Raw genomic sequence first — 13,123 nt, forward strand, 5'->3', positions numbered from 1 at the left:
TTGCTGGGGCTGCACACTTGGGGTAGGGGGCAGGGACTCGATCTGTAAAATCCCACTTTCCCCAGCAGCTCATCTCTGTGGATGTTCCCATTTAGCCAGACTTTTCAAAGGATGGGAGATTTACTAGAAAAATTGAATACAGACATCAGAGAATGGGATAATTGGATCCAGGTGGTATGTTTGGTTGGCTGTAAAGAGACTGTGCCATACGATGAATATTATTTGATAGGAAAAGTTTCTCCTTCTCTCCCTTTTTAAATGTTTTCTGTGCCTGTGAGGGGCAGGATGTCTCAGCCCAAGCCCAGCTGAAAGCCCTTCAGAGATAAGTCGGTGGCACCCAATAGGCTTTCCACAGAGTTTTAACCATATTCAGCACTTAGCAGGAGCCTGGCCAGCTCTTGCAAGGGCGTGGTGGGCAAAAAGAGACAGGAAGGGGGCACCTGGGTGGCTCAGTGGTTGAGCATCTGCCTTTGGCTCAGGGCGCGATCTCAGGGTCCTGGGATCGAGTCCTGCATTGGGCTCCCCACAGGGAGCCTGCTTCTCCCTCTGCCTGTGTCTCTGCCTCTCTCTGTGTGTCTCTCATGAATGAATAAATAAAATCTTTAAAAAAAAAAAAAAGAGAGAGACTGGAAGATTGGTTCCTGCCCCTGGTGAAGGCAAGCAGCAGCCTTGGGCCTGCCACCCCCAGAAACACATTCCCCTTAGCTATACCCTCCTTGCACCAGGCAAACAGATGAGAGCATAAGGAGGCCATTGATCCCCCCCTGCCCCCCGCAGTGTCACCTCTTTAGGGGTGGGGACAGTGCAAGTGTGGGTGGGTGTAGGTGAGTCTGAACCCGCATCACCCAGTCGTCACTCCCTGATCTAACCACACTCTCTTTCATCTTTCTGCTAGATCACCAGGGTCCCCGTGGAATCCTGCGAACAGTACACGACCTGTGGGGAATGTCTGAGCTCGGGGGACCCTCACTGTGGCTGGTGCGCCCTACACAACATGTAAGTTGGGGATCCTTCGGGAAAAGGGCCCGAAATGCAGATGGCCAGGTGCTTTCCTGGGAGTGTTGATGAGGATGTGACTGTGGTTTCCAGGGAGAGGAATTTCCAGTAATTCTAATCCAGGTTGGAGAACAGGAAGAGAGGCCACACGGGTTGGAGGGTCCTTCTTTCCCAGAGTAATGCCCTTGCCTCTCATCTCACTTCCAAATTCTGCCCTCCCGGCTGCTCTGAAGTCGGCTGCCCTTGTCGACGCTGGGGAGGGTAGTGGTTCCAGAAGAACTCACAGGGGAAGCTGTAGAAGCTCTGGGGTTTCCCCAGAACCTCCTCAGTGCCTCCTGCCGCCGGCGTGCAGATGGCAGTGGGCTGGGGTTGGGGCCTGGGGGTCTGGACTCCAGTGAACTGCTGTGTGACCCCGGCTGGTCCACTGAGGACTCTGGGCCTCCATTTCCCCAGCACTCAATAGGGATGATGCCTACCTGGCAGGTAAACCGTGAGGATTAAATGAAATAATAAATGTTTTCAAAATAAGGAAGCTCAGAATAGGCTGTACCAATCAAAATAATTATTATGAACTCTGAACCTTTGGGAGGACCCTTCTGGCCTCATTAATTCATGATTTCAAGAAGTCTGCATCTCCCTCTAACTAGCCTCACACCCCTATTCAGATACATCCTGGCCCGTTGAATACCAGCTCAATAGAAATGCAAAATCACACTTAAACTTCCTAATTCGAAGGGCCCCAGAGGGAGAGAAGAGGGTGAAAACCCGAAAGGCAGGAGCTGGCTAGGAGTCCTGTTCCCCAATGGAGTTGGAAGCTCCGTGGCTCCCTGCCAGCCAGCAAAGCATCTCCATGAAATGTGCCGGGTTTGGGGTGGAGGCGGAGGCGGAGGGCCAGAGTTCAGGGTCCTGCACAATAGCTCTTGGCTTCCAGCCTCTGCAGCAGGTGTTGCGAGGGCTATGGAGGGAGGGGGGGAAGCAAGCGCCTCACAGATGCAAAATCCGGACTGGATTTGAGCCCACAAAGAAATCCTGGGTTCCGTGCTTGGGTTCGGAGGTTAAGAGACTCCTCAAGAAGTTTGGCAAAAAATGTTCTTGCTAGAACCCAGGCGACGGGGCGCCACTTAGGTCAGGCAAGTGGTACAGATGCCAGCGCCCCAGGAACGGCAAAGGTGGCTGACGCTGTGCTTCCCCTCAGTGCGGCCGACCAGCGACCAGCGGGCCAGCTGAATCTCTCGTCAAGGGGATTTCTTCCTCCAGGGAAGCTGACAGCTGCCCCCGCTCTGTGCAAAGTGTCCTAGGCTACGTGCCCTCTCATTGTGCAGTGGGCATGCCAGCCACACCGCCCACTCCCTGCTCCCTAGCCTGCCCTCCCGGCTTCTGTGCCAGTGGCTCTTCCTGCAGGTGGCACATGCCACTCTGACATGGGGGGTTGCCATTAATTCAACAGCAAGGACAACCGTGTCCCCCAGCTCCTGCTTGAGCCTGCTCATCTGTCTCAGGGGTAGCCCCACACCACCCCTGTCATCCTCTTGTCGGGGTGGGCTGTGGCTTCTAGAATGACTGAGCCACATCAGGACAGTCTCCCATCTCCTCCATCCTCAGAGCCCCTTCCCCGTGACAGAGAATCTCTCCCACCTACTGGGCACACCTCTGCTTCCAGCCACCCTGCCTGCCTGCCGAGAACACCCGTAGGTTTGTCTCTACCCAGAGCTTTCTCCTCTTGGGTCTTTCTCGTGGTCACCAGCCGTCCCACGGTGCCCTCCCACCTGCCACCAGTGGCCTGCCTCAGGATCGGGAGGGAGTGGCGGGCGGGGGGGGGGCACCTCCAGCTCCCTGGACTCTAATGGAGCCAGAGGCTGAGGGAGATTGTCAGAGAGGCTCTGGGTCCGGGGGGATTTGAAACCTTCCTGTCTCTTCTGCATGCCTTGCTCTTGCAAGTGTGTTATTGTCTCCAAGGCTATTTATCTCTGTTAGGGCTGTTGCCATAAATAGTATGATAAAAAAGAGCCATTTCAGTGAGTCAATGAGATAAAGGCTCCAGTCAAGAGCTCACTTTAGAGCTATCTTAAGGATTCACTTAAACCTCAATAATTCTTTTCTTTGACAGCATTCATATTTAGATCCATTATGTGCCTGGAAAGGAAGAGGGGAGGGCCCTGGAGGATGGGGGGGGGGCTTGGGGGTGGGGGGAGTTGGGGTGGGACTCACTGCCTGCTTGTGGCATCATGTGGTTTGTCGGGGGCTATTCGGTCTGGAGAAGCCCCAGCCCTGGAGTGTGCTCCCCTGTGACGTAGGTGGCAACCAGACGCTACACCATGCCCACCTGCCACCCTGGGCTGAGATGAAGCTGTCGGGAGACGAGGCCACACAGCTTGCAGACGCAGGCAGCCCCGGCTGCGACTCCTGGTCTGCCTCTCTGTCTCCAGGCATTATTTCACACTGCAAATATTTATTTAAAATATACCATGTGACAGGTAGATATCTCAATGAATAAAACATGGTCCCTGCCTTCAGAGAGCCATTAGTCCAGCCACAAGATCGCATGCACACTGACCCACACATTTTGGGGGTGTAGAATAATAACATGAATGGTCTTCATCATTAATATTTTTATTCTAAGGGCTAAAAAGCCATTTTCTTTTTTAAAAATTCTATGTTAGAGAGAGAGCATGCAAGAGAGAGCAAGCAAGCAACGGGGAGGGGTGGAGGGGGAGTCTCAGCGGGGAGCCCCACCCAGGCCTCCATCCCATGACCCTGAGATCAAGACCTGAGTCGAAATCAAGAGTCGGACCTTCAACTGACTGAGCCACCCAGGAGCCCCTAAAAAGCCATTTAGGCACTTAATTTTAATCCTTAAAATTAAGGATTTAAGTGTAAAATTAAGGATTTAAGTGTACACCAGCCCTAGGAGGTAGGGTATTATCACTATCTTCACCATTTTAGGCTTGAGGAAACTGAGGCATGGACAGATTAAGTCACTTGCCCAGGGGGACACAGTACGCAGTCAATCACAGGGGGTGTGGGGAGTACCCAGGCCCCCTGGCTCCAAGGCTCATATTCTTCAAGTCTTATGTGCTGCTCCTCACATTCTCCAAACTTCCCACCCTTGCTCCACGAATGTCCTATAAAGATGCTGCCTATCAGGAGCTATTCTCTTGGTCTAAACCGTATGTCTCATACTGAGGGTTAATCCCACCTCTTCTTAGTCTCTGTGTAACTGTGATCAAGACCGTCTGGGAGTCACCCAAGCCCTCTGGGGTAAGTGAAAAGTGTCATGAGAAGACAGGCCACGAGCCTCAGAGCAGCAAACCCCTCTTAAAACCCCCGGGGGGACAGTGAAGATGGGTCTCAGAGACCTGACCCCTTGTGAATCTGTGTGTATGGCAGGTGCTCCCGCAGGGACAAGTGCCAGCGGGCCTGGGAACCTAATCGATTTGCCGCCAGCATCAGCCAGTGCTTGAGCCTCGAGGTGCATCCCAGCAGCATCTCCGTGTCTGAGCACAGCCGGCGGGTAAGAAACTCCTCCAGGGGGCTGGGGCTGGGACTGGGGCTGGGGCTGGGAGCGCGCGTTCCTTGAACACGTGTATCTGTCGCTGGCTCACACTTGAAATGCTCCAAGGAAACGGTGTTTGTAGACAATGAAAGCTTAGGGTAGCTCCTATGGAAAAGGGCACAGTCATTCTCCGCACTCCTTGCAAACTCATTACCCATTGATCTGTTTTGTAAATCTAGATTCTGCATTTAGTAACAAACCCCTACAACGTAGTGCAGTCCGACTCTAAATAACACATTCTCGGCTGTGTGCTGTATTTACATGCCTCCACTCCATGCAGCTTTTCACAGAGACCTAGAGTTGCCTGTGTGCGTGTGTGTGTGTGTGTGTGTGTGTGTGTGAGAGAGAGACAGAGACAGAGACAGAGAGAGACACATAGACAGAGGAGAGACAGACGCCAAGAGACTGAGACATAAGTCACAGTCAGTGTGTACTTAAAGAGAATATTAAAGAGAATAAAATAGCCCTTAACCACCTGTCGAGGTACAACCTCAAATATTTCATGTCCTTAGGCCCTGCGTGATTATTTCATTCTGAAGGTTTTATGAGCATTTACGGATGTTAATTAGTTAATGAACCTTCCAAGATTTTGGTTCATTCATCCCCACCAGGAGGCTCTGATTCCCATGGAGCTGAGGGAACAAACAGGGGAGTTTGTACCTAAGTCTCTTGGCCCCATGGAAACGAAACTGGGGCAGAGATTCAGCAGCAAACAAATGTTTGGAGAGGCGAGGTGACGCTCATTGTGAGTGAGAAGCCACTGCAAATAAATACAGCCAGGTGTTGGTAGGAAGACAAAGGGAGACCTACCTACAGCGAGGTTCCCAACTTGGAGGCTCCCGTGGGGGGGTTATGGGGAGGGAGGGTATTGTCACCACCAGGAACCCTTATGGTCACTCCCAGTTGCTCCAGGAAGCCAGTTGCATTTTTTGCCTATTGTGTCAGATTTCACTTAGATGTTCTATTGTGGTAATTGAGAACAAACTCATTTCGGGGGCGGCTGTGGTATTTTTACCATTCAAAGGAGGGTATGCAAACCTGAAAAGGCTGGAAGGCGCTGGCCTAGATCAGTGGAACCCATCGGCAGCAGCAGACATCATCCGAGCCGCTGGCGTCCACGTTCCTTGCTTTCTCTGATCCCCACAGTTCCTTGTGAAGCCATTGTCCTACTGGGGGGAGCTGTCAGCCAGCAGGGCACCTGCTGGGCATTGGGGGGACAGAGAGGCAGAACCTCTAGGACACTCACCATCCTGATAAGCAGCCCCGGAATCCTAGCCAGAGGGAGGAGCTAGCTGTCTTCCACCAACCTAGTAAGCCTCCAGATTGGAAAACCAGTGTTAAGGCTTGTTTGCAAGAGGGCTCAGCTCATGACACACTTTCCATTGTCATGGCTTTTCAGGTCAGAATGGAGAGGGCCTGAGATGGATTTGGGTACCTGTCCCTCTAGTGCCCCTCACCCAGTCCTTTCTGACGCTGGACAAGACTGAAAAAGAAATTAACAGTGATACTAATAAAGACCATTGACTGCACTACCCATGTCCTTCTGTAGAGATGAGGTCGGGGGAGATTGGTCAGCAAGCAGGCCACAGCAGGGCCAGGCCGGAGCTCAGGTCTCCTGAGCCCCTAGCACTCTTCCTATGGCCTCATCTCTTTGCTCCACCCACAGCTCAGCCTGGTTGTGAGCGATGCTCCTGACCTGTCTGTGGGCATCTCCTGTGCCTTTGGGAACCTGACGGAGGTGGAGGGACAGGTGTCTGGGAGCCAGGTCATCTGCATCTCACCAGGGCCCAAGGATGTCCCTGTCATCCCTCTGGATCAAGGTAAGAAGTGCGTGCCATGACGGTCACATGCCAGGGGCTGCCCTACCAGAGTGGTCAAGAGTAGAGGATCACAGGGGAAGGGGTGGCGAGCACTAGCACAAAAGTTGCCTGATCAAGCCTTCATATCGCAGACCCTAACATGGGCTTATATAACTTATTTGAGTTCGAAGGCTAATTATCACGCTCCAAAGCAAAATTCAGAAAGAAGGAAATCCCTTGCTCCCATTTGGGCTAAGTCTGCACAGTGCGCAGAGTTTCTCCAGACTTCCCTTCCCTTCTAGGGATGGCAGTGGCTCCAGCCAGAGATTTTCAGTGAGCTTCTCTCCAGGGAACCTGGGGGCTTGAGGGGTTCCGGGCTAATATTTCTGAAAGTCCTTCAGTAACTGAAGATGCCTGACCAAAGCAAGGGTTTCTTTGGGATGTGATTCATTCTGTTTCCCCTAAGAGGGGGCTTGAGGGCGTCTGGGTCTCAGTGACGGGTGTCTCAACAGGACCAGAGGGACCTTCTTGGGAAGAGATGACCCAGGCAGCATTTATCTACCATTTGTGCCCCAAGAGAGCCCTGGAGTGGCTTAATGGATGGTCCACTGAGCCCCCAGGATGTTACCCACTCCTTTTTTTCTCCCCAGACTGGTTTGGGCTGGAGCTGCAGCTGAGATCCAAGGAGACAGGGAAGATATTTGTCAGCACCGAGTTCAAGTTCTACAACTGCAGTGCCCACCAACTGTAAGCACTCACCGGGCGCAAGTCTCGCGTCAGGGCTGGATGTGGGTGTGGGGGTTCTCTGAGCTCCAGCCGTATTGGTTTCACCTCCAAGTCTCTTCATAAATATTCCTTCTCAGTTCTGTTCAGTTTATTCAGTATTTTCAATGGAATGGCATTCACTCTCCATAGCCTCTGATCCCATCCAGACTCCCCAGCAACCCTACCCACAATGCTCAGGCTAAGGCAATAAAAAGAAAGCATGAAGTGAAGACGAAGGTTATGGCCCCATGACCATAAGAAAAGTTTTCTCCATTTTAGACGAAGTGGTGGCTTTGGATGTAGAGGTTGACAGTGAAAGGAGTTTAGATACATCCTCCACAGCCAAGAGGAGAAGGATTCAGAGGTAAGAGGCAGCTCTGCACACAGCTACCCGCAGAAGGGGACATGATATAAGGGCCCCAGGCTGGGAGGGCGAGAGGAGACTTTAACTCCACTGTGGTCCAGACGCAGCCTATGACTTTGCAAAGAAGAGGGGGAAACCAGACCAAAGCAGCAGCCTCCAGAGGGGCTTGAGTAGAGCCCAGCTGACCGCACCCTCCATCCCCAGCAGTGGAGCACTTACCAGTGGTACCCACAGGCTATGAGATTCTACAGCTGTGCAGGAGGAGAGACCATATTTAGCTTCTGCCTATCTTCTCTGGAAGAGAAACTGAGAGTCCTTCCATACAAACTGGGAACTCACGGACTGCCTGGTTGAGAAAGAGAGAAACGAGTCTCTTTAATAGGGCCACATAAAGGCCAGTGGACCAGTGGCCATGGACATTGCACCAGGAGAGAGCTCAAGTGACAACTCCACACCAGAGGGAGCAAAAATTGGAAATAGTCTATGGATCTGTTTCCCATTATTCCCATTTCCCAGGACAGGGGTTATCTGAAGTCTGTATAGCTCCAAGGCATCACATCTGTGGGGTCCAGGCTGTGGACAAGATGGGCTCAGCAATCCATGTGAGGAGATGGACTGTTTGCAGCTATACTCAAAAGGAATCTTTAGCTATTAAAATGAGAGACAGATGAGCCAGTCCTCCTAAGTCTCTGAGACCCCTTCTCTGATCTTGATTTTTATGACAGGAATCAGCTGCTGGAATTCTAGGATCTCCACAGTAGTTAAAGAAGGAGACACAGCTGAACCCCATTGCGACAAGTCAGTAAATAAGCTGGGAAAGACGGGACAAGTGGTAAAAATCGCCTGGGGCATGGACAAGGCAGTAAGTGCAGGAGCAGAAGTAAACAAAATTGCCCACTAACCACTGCGTCCCAATCCCAGCTAACCCAATTAGGGGCAATGCAAGCATCTTGGAGAAAGAAACCCCCAACCTCCTTCTCAAACTCCAGCGCAGTGGTGATGGAATTCATTGTTGGTGAGAGCATCCTCATCTCCATGGCAGTTCAGTGTGATGTCACCACTTTGCATTGCTATAGCAACAGAAATGCAGTCACAGGCAGCAAGTTTTAGCCAAAAAAAAAAGAAAAAAAAAAAAAGGCGGGTCTCCTTAACAGCAAAGATTCCATTTTATTGCCAAACACTCTCTTACCCTTCTCTACACCTGGCATTCACAGCAAAAAGTCACAGAATCACGTTCTATCCCCCTGCTTTTAGTATGGTAAACTGAGGCCCACAGGGAATAAGCGCTACAGTGAAGGTCACAAAATTAGCCGGTGGACGAGCCAGGCTTAGAGCCCCACCTCATCATTCTTAGTCCATTTTCATTGTTTTACTTGCTGAATCCTAAGATGTTAGCGAGCGCCAGTCAGTGTGGCCTAAGCTCAGAGACAAAACAACTTTGGATACATCTGGAAGGGGATAAAACTGATCAGCACGGGGAAGAGGAGGCGTAGATGGGCTACTGCACCCAAAACGCAGCAGCGTGTTAGCCCGTCACCCCCTGGATGGAGACCCATCCACCCAAATGTAAAGGGAGTGACCACCAGATGGCACCAGATTGCAGACCCAGCGGTGTCCCCTCCAGGTTGGTCTAGTTGTCAAAACCTAGATTTGTGGAGCTGGCAAGGAGCAGAAAGACCAACCCCACCTACAAAACCCAACTCCATCATAATGGTCTGGCCACCCCCAGCCCCCAGGTGAAGCGGTTACGGCTACCCTGGTGAGAAATGCAGGAGCCACACACCTACGGCTACCTATGCCTGGCTACTTGGAGAGAAGACAAAATTACCATATTGTGAACAACCCCAAAGCCCAGAAATGCAGGTGATTGAACCAGCCGTTGACACTCAAATGTGACTTAAGAGCTTGAAATAACGGGCAATTTAAGCACTTGAAAATAACACTCACATTTAACATTGTGCCTTTCAAAACCATTTCCTACACATTATCTTGTTTGATGCTAAACAGCCCTGTGGAGCAGACGGGAAAGTTTTATTATAGACGGAATGAGGAACTTGCAATGCAGAAAGCCAAGTGACTTCCTCAAGGCGACCCCAGTGGCAGTGGCGAGAGGGGACTGCTTGTCTGCCCAATTTCTATCCCCGTACTTGTCCGTCTTCTAAGTGCCTTAGGAGCTATTCTCTTGTAAGTGGTGGGATGCTGGTAAATGTTTATGCATCAGAGATCGAGAAAGAAAAGTAAAAACCCAGTATGGAACATTTGCCGATTTCTTTGGTGTAAATACTCTATCCGTGGCTGATTTCAAGCTATGAACGCGATGCCAACCACTTGCAAAATTCCTGAAAATGTAAATGATCAGCGCCCATGAGCTGATGCAGGCCAGCTCTAGTTCACCGCCGCTTTATAAGTTATATTATTTCCACTTCGGACTTTTTGTTTGTTTGTTTGGAGTTTTCTGGTCCTATGAACATCTTCAAAGAAGAACCCAGAGTTCTCAATGCTGGGGGACGCCCCACGAATGAACCCCCCTGAGGGAGGGACTAGGATAACAGACTGCCACCATGACACATGGGCTACCTGGCACCCTTACCTTCCCCATCCGTTCCCGTCTCTTTGCCTCTTACTATCTTCATCTTTGCAGGTGCCTGTCTTGTGTCAACAGCGCCTTCCGCTGCCATTGGTGCAAGTACCGGAACCTCTGCACGCATGACCCCACCACCTGCTCCTTCCAGGAGGGCCGGATCAATATTTCAGAGGTAAGCCAGGCTCACCTTGGCATGACGATGTTCCCGGTGAATCTGAGTGGCCCTCCCTTTTCAGATGGGCAGTCCAAGTCCAGCGGCTTGGCCATCTCTTTGCCCTGACCCGTCTTGGTCTTCTTCCCGGAGACTCTGTGTGTTAGAAAGCCCCATTACTATAAAACTAAAAAAAAAAAAGTGGCAGAAAATACCCCAGAGGCAGAGAAATGTGCTGTATCTTCTAGATGCTTAAGAGTCTTTACATTCAAAGGCTCAGGAGGAACTAAGGGTTGACACTAAAAGCCGAGAGGACATATCCAACCAACCAGACTCCATTGTCTAGAAGAAGGCAGTGGACGACATTTATTCTTTGAGTCTAAGCCCTTTGCTTGGCTGCAGACATAGTCCAATTCAATAGAACATTCACTCTCAACCATTCTTTCATGCCAACCTCTCTTCCAACTCTAAGTTTCAATGATTCTTTGACTCTGATGTATGACTGGGTGGGTGGCCTTAGAGAAAGAGAAGGAAATACAGCTGATGAAAAGAACCAGGCCCTGCTAAAGAACCAGGCCCTGCCAGTTTGAATATACAGTCAGTGTTCCATCCCTAAGGCCTGACGCACCTTTGTTATCAACACAGCAAAATACCGAACTGCTTGTCTCTCCAATGAATATGGCATCCAATGATTATTCGTGGATGTTGACTTTCTTACACACTCATGTGTTAGGAAAATGAAGCCTGCTTGGTCATTTTCCCTTTCTTGTGCTTCATGTTCCTCGCACCCTACCATGGCCAGTGGTTGGGTTTGAACAACCGTAGAGACCTGTGTATTCATCCAAGTTGCACATGCGCGTATACAAATGCTCCCCTCTTCTTCCACCTTTTAGAAAATCTGCAAAAATACATGTGACAGTGTAGCATTTGCATAGTCCACTGTACTCTTTCTAGAAGCTTCTTTTTTTAAGATTTTATTTCTATTTATTTGAGAGAGAGAGCATGAGCAGTGGGAGGGGCAGAGGGAGAGAGAGATAGAGAGAGAGAAGAAGACTCCCCACTGAGCAGGAAGCCCGGCTCTAGAAGGATCATGACCTGAGCCGCAGGCAGCCAATTAACCAACTGAGCCACCCAGGGGCTCCTAGGCTAGAAGCTTCGTGAGGGCAAGGGCTATATTTTATCTTAAAATCCTCAGTGTGGTCTTCAGTGAATGTTTGCCGAATACATGCTTGAAAGACTGGATGAAGGAATGGCCGTTTTACCCAAATGCCATTGATAGGGAGGGTTCCTTGGATATACTTGTCCAGGATTTCAGGAAATAGAGTCTTATGATAAAAAAAACAAAAATAGAGTCTTATGTGTCTCCTAATCTTGATAGAGATGCCCGTTGTTCCCATGAATAAACCTAAGAAAGTAGACCTCGATCTACATATTTCAAATCGTCATGATACGTACTTTAAATATCTTATAATTGTATTTGTCAATGATACCTCAAAAAGCCAAAAATAAATACATAAATAAATACGAAAATAGTAGGCCTTGAACCATTCCTCAAACACACACCCCCATGGCCTTGAATTCTTAGTTTCTCAAATAATGTTTCATATTCAGCCAGAAAAAAAAAAATGGAATTTGCCTGTCTTGAAAGAGAGATACATAGATGGTGCCTACAGGTGGTATTTAAGACAGGCCATCTGCAGGTGCCCCAGCGTGATGGAACCAGTTATCTAGTGCCCTGAAAACCTTTCAGAAGAGGATTTCCCTCCAGCCAGTTGGTGTGCTTTGAGGCCCCTGACCTGAAAGTACCACCCTGGTCTTAGTGGACACTGGAAATTAATCCCAGCCCTGAGATTCTGCAAGGAGATGGAACTGCTTTCAGGCAAATCTTCTTACTCAGAGGAAAGGGCCCAAAGGCTATGGGTATGGAGTGGAGGATGGTTAACGCAGCCAGGGAGGAGAGGCCGACCAGGAACAGCAGACGCCGCAGGCGAGGCTGCTCAGAGGCGAGGCCTGGCAGTGAGAAGACCGAGGTGAAGGGTCTCAGAAACTGACCTTCACATGGGCCACTTCTCAACTTCTAAGTTGCGTAATAAAATAAAGCAGGGCAGACCACAAAACGCAGAGAGAGAGACGTGCAGACCTAGACGAGAAAGAGCAGCTGCTTCATTTTCGTCCCGGGGCTCCCCCTCGGGCAGAGAGAAACCCAAAGCCAGGCCTGAGCGCGGCCTGCAGCTGGGGTGAGGGCAGGAGGGGTGGTGCACAGAGCAAGACAAATAAACTCTGCTGGGGTGTGGAGGCCAGAAGGCTAATTGGAAACACGCCGGCCTCCCTCATGCCCTTTAGAAGTCACTGGAACACGGTTCCCTCTCAGCCACAGGGGAGACACTGAAATGTTCCAGAGAGCTGGGCCTAAGAGGAGCCGTTGCCACCACCCGGCCAGGCAGGATTGACTTCAGGCCGCGGGAGCCCTGGGGGGAATCCCAAAGGCTTCCCATCTCCTTGCAGTTTCGCTTTCCTTCCTGAATGGCTGTTGCTTTGGGGTGGAGCGGTCCTCTGTGCCCCCCTCACGTCCCCGCCTCCCCTGAGTGGGGACCCGGCCGACTGCCGACTGCCGTTCTCTTCCCCGTGGTGGGTGCACGACCCTGGCTCAGGCCCGGGGAGTGGCTTTCTGGAGGCCGGTGGTGGAAGCCCCGTCTGCCTCTGGCTCCTCACTTGGCTCAGGAAAGAAAATAGGTTCAGGTTCCCAGCAAGCTTGGGAAGGCCACAGCCCCAGCCGCCTCGGATACCGGATACCGCTGGGGCTCTCGGCCACCACCATGCGCACACCCCTTCCCGGCAAATAGCTCCCAGGCCCTGCTCTTTTCGGTCCAAAGCTCTGCTTCTGGGGCACCCCATTCCTGACAATGTGGGC

At 50.9% G+C, this 13,123-nt stretch overlaps 1 protein-coding gene across 1 annotated transcript in view; it reads left to right on the top strand.

Moving 5' to 3' along the window:
* PLXNA2 (plexin A2) overlaps positions 1-13,123 on the top strand; it is a 207,636-nt gene that overhangs the window by 133,007 nt on the left and 61,506 nt on the right. The window contains exons 5-9 of the mRNA XM_041757924.1: positions 896-996; positions 4,384-4,507; positions 6,216-6,369; positions 6,999-7,095; positions 10,119-10,233. Coding sequence (XP_041613858.1) covers positions 896-996; positions 4,384-4,507; positions 6,216-6,369; positions 6,999-7,095; positions 10,119-10,233 — 591 coding nt within the window. The remainder of the gene's footprint in view (positions 1-895; positions 997-4,383; positions 4,508-6,215; positions 6,370-6,998; positions 7,096-10,118; positions 10,234-13,123) is intronic.

The sequence above is a fragment of the Vulpes lagopus genome, chromosome 1, assembly GCF_018345385.1.
Source record: "Vulpes lagopus strain Blue_001 chromosome 1, ASM1834538v1, whole genome shotgun sequence".
Taxonomy (NCBI): Eukaryota; Metazoa; Chordata; class Mammalia; order Carnivora; family Canidae; genus Vulpes; species Vulpes lagopus.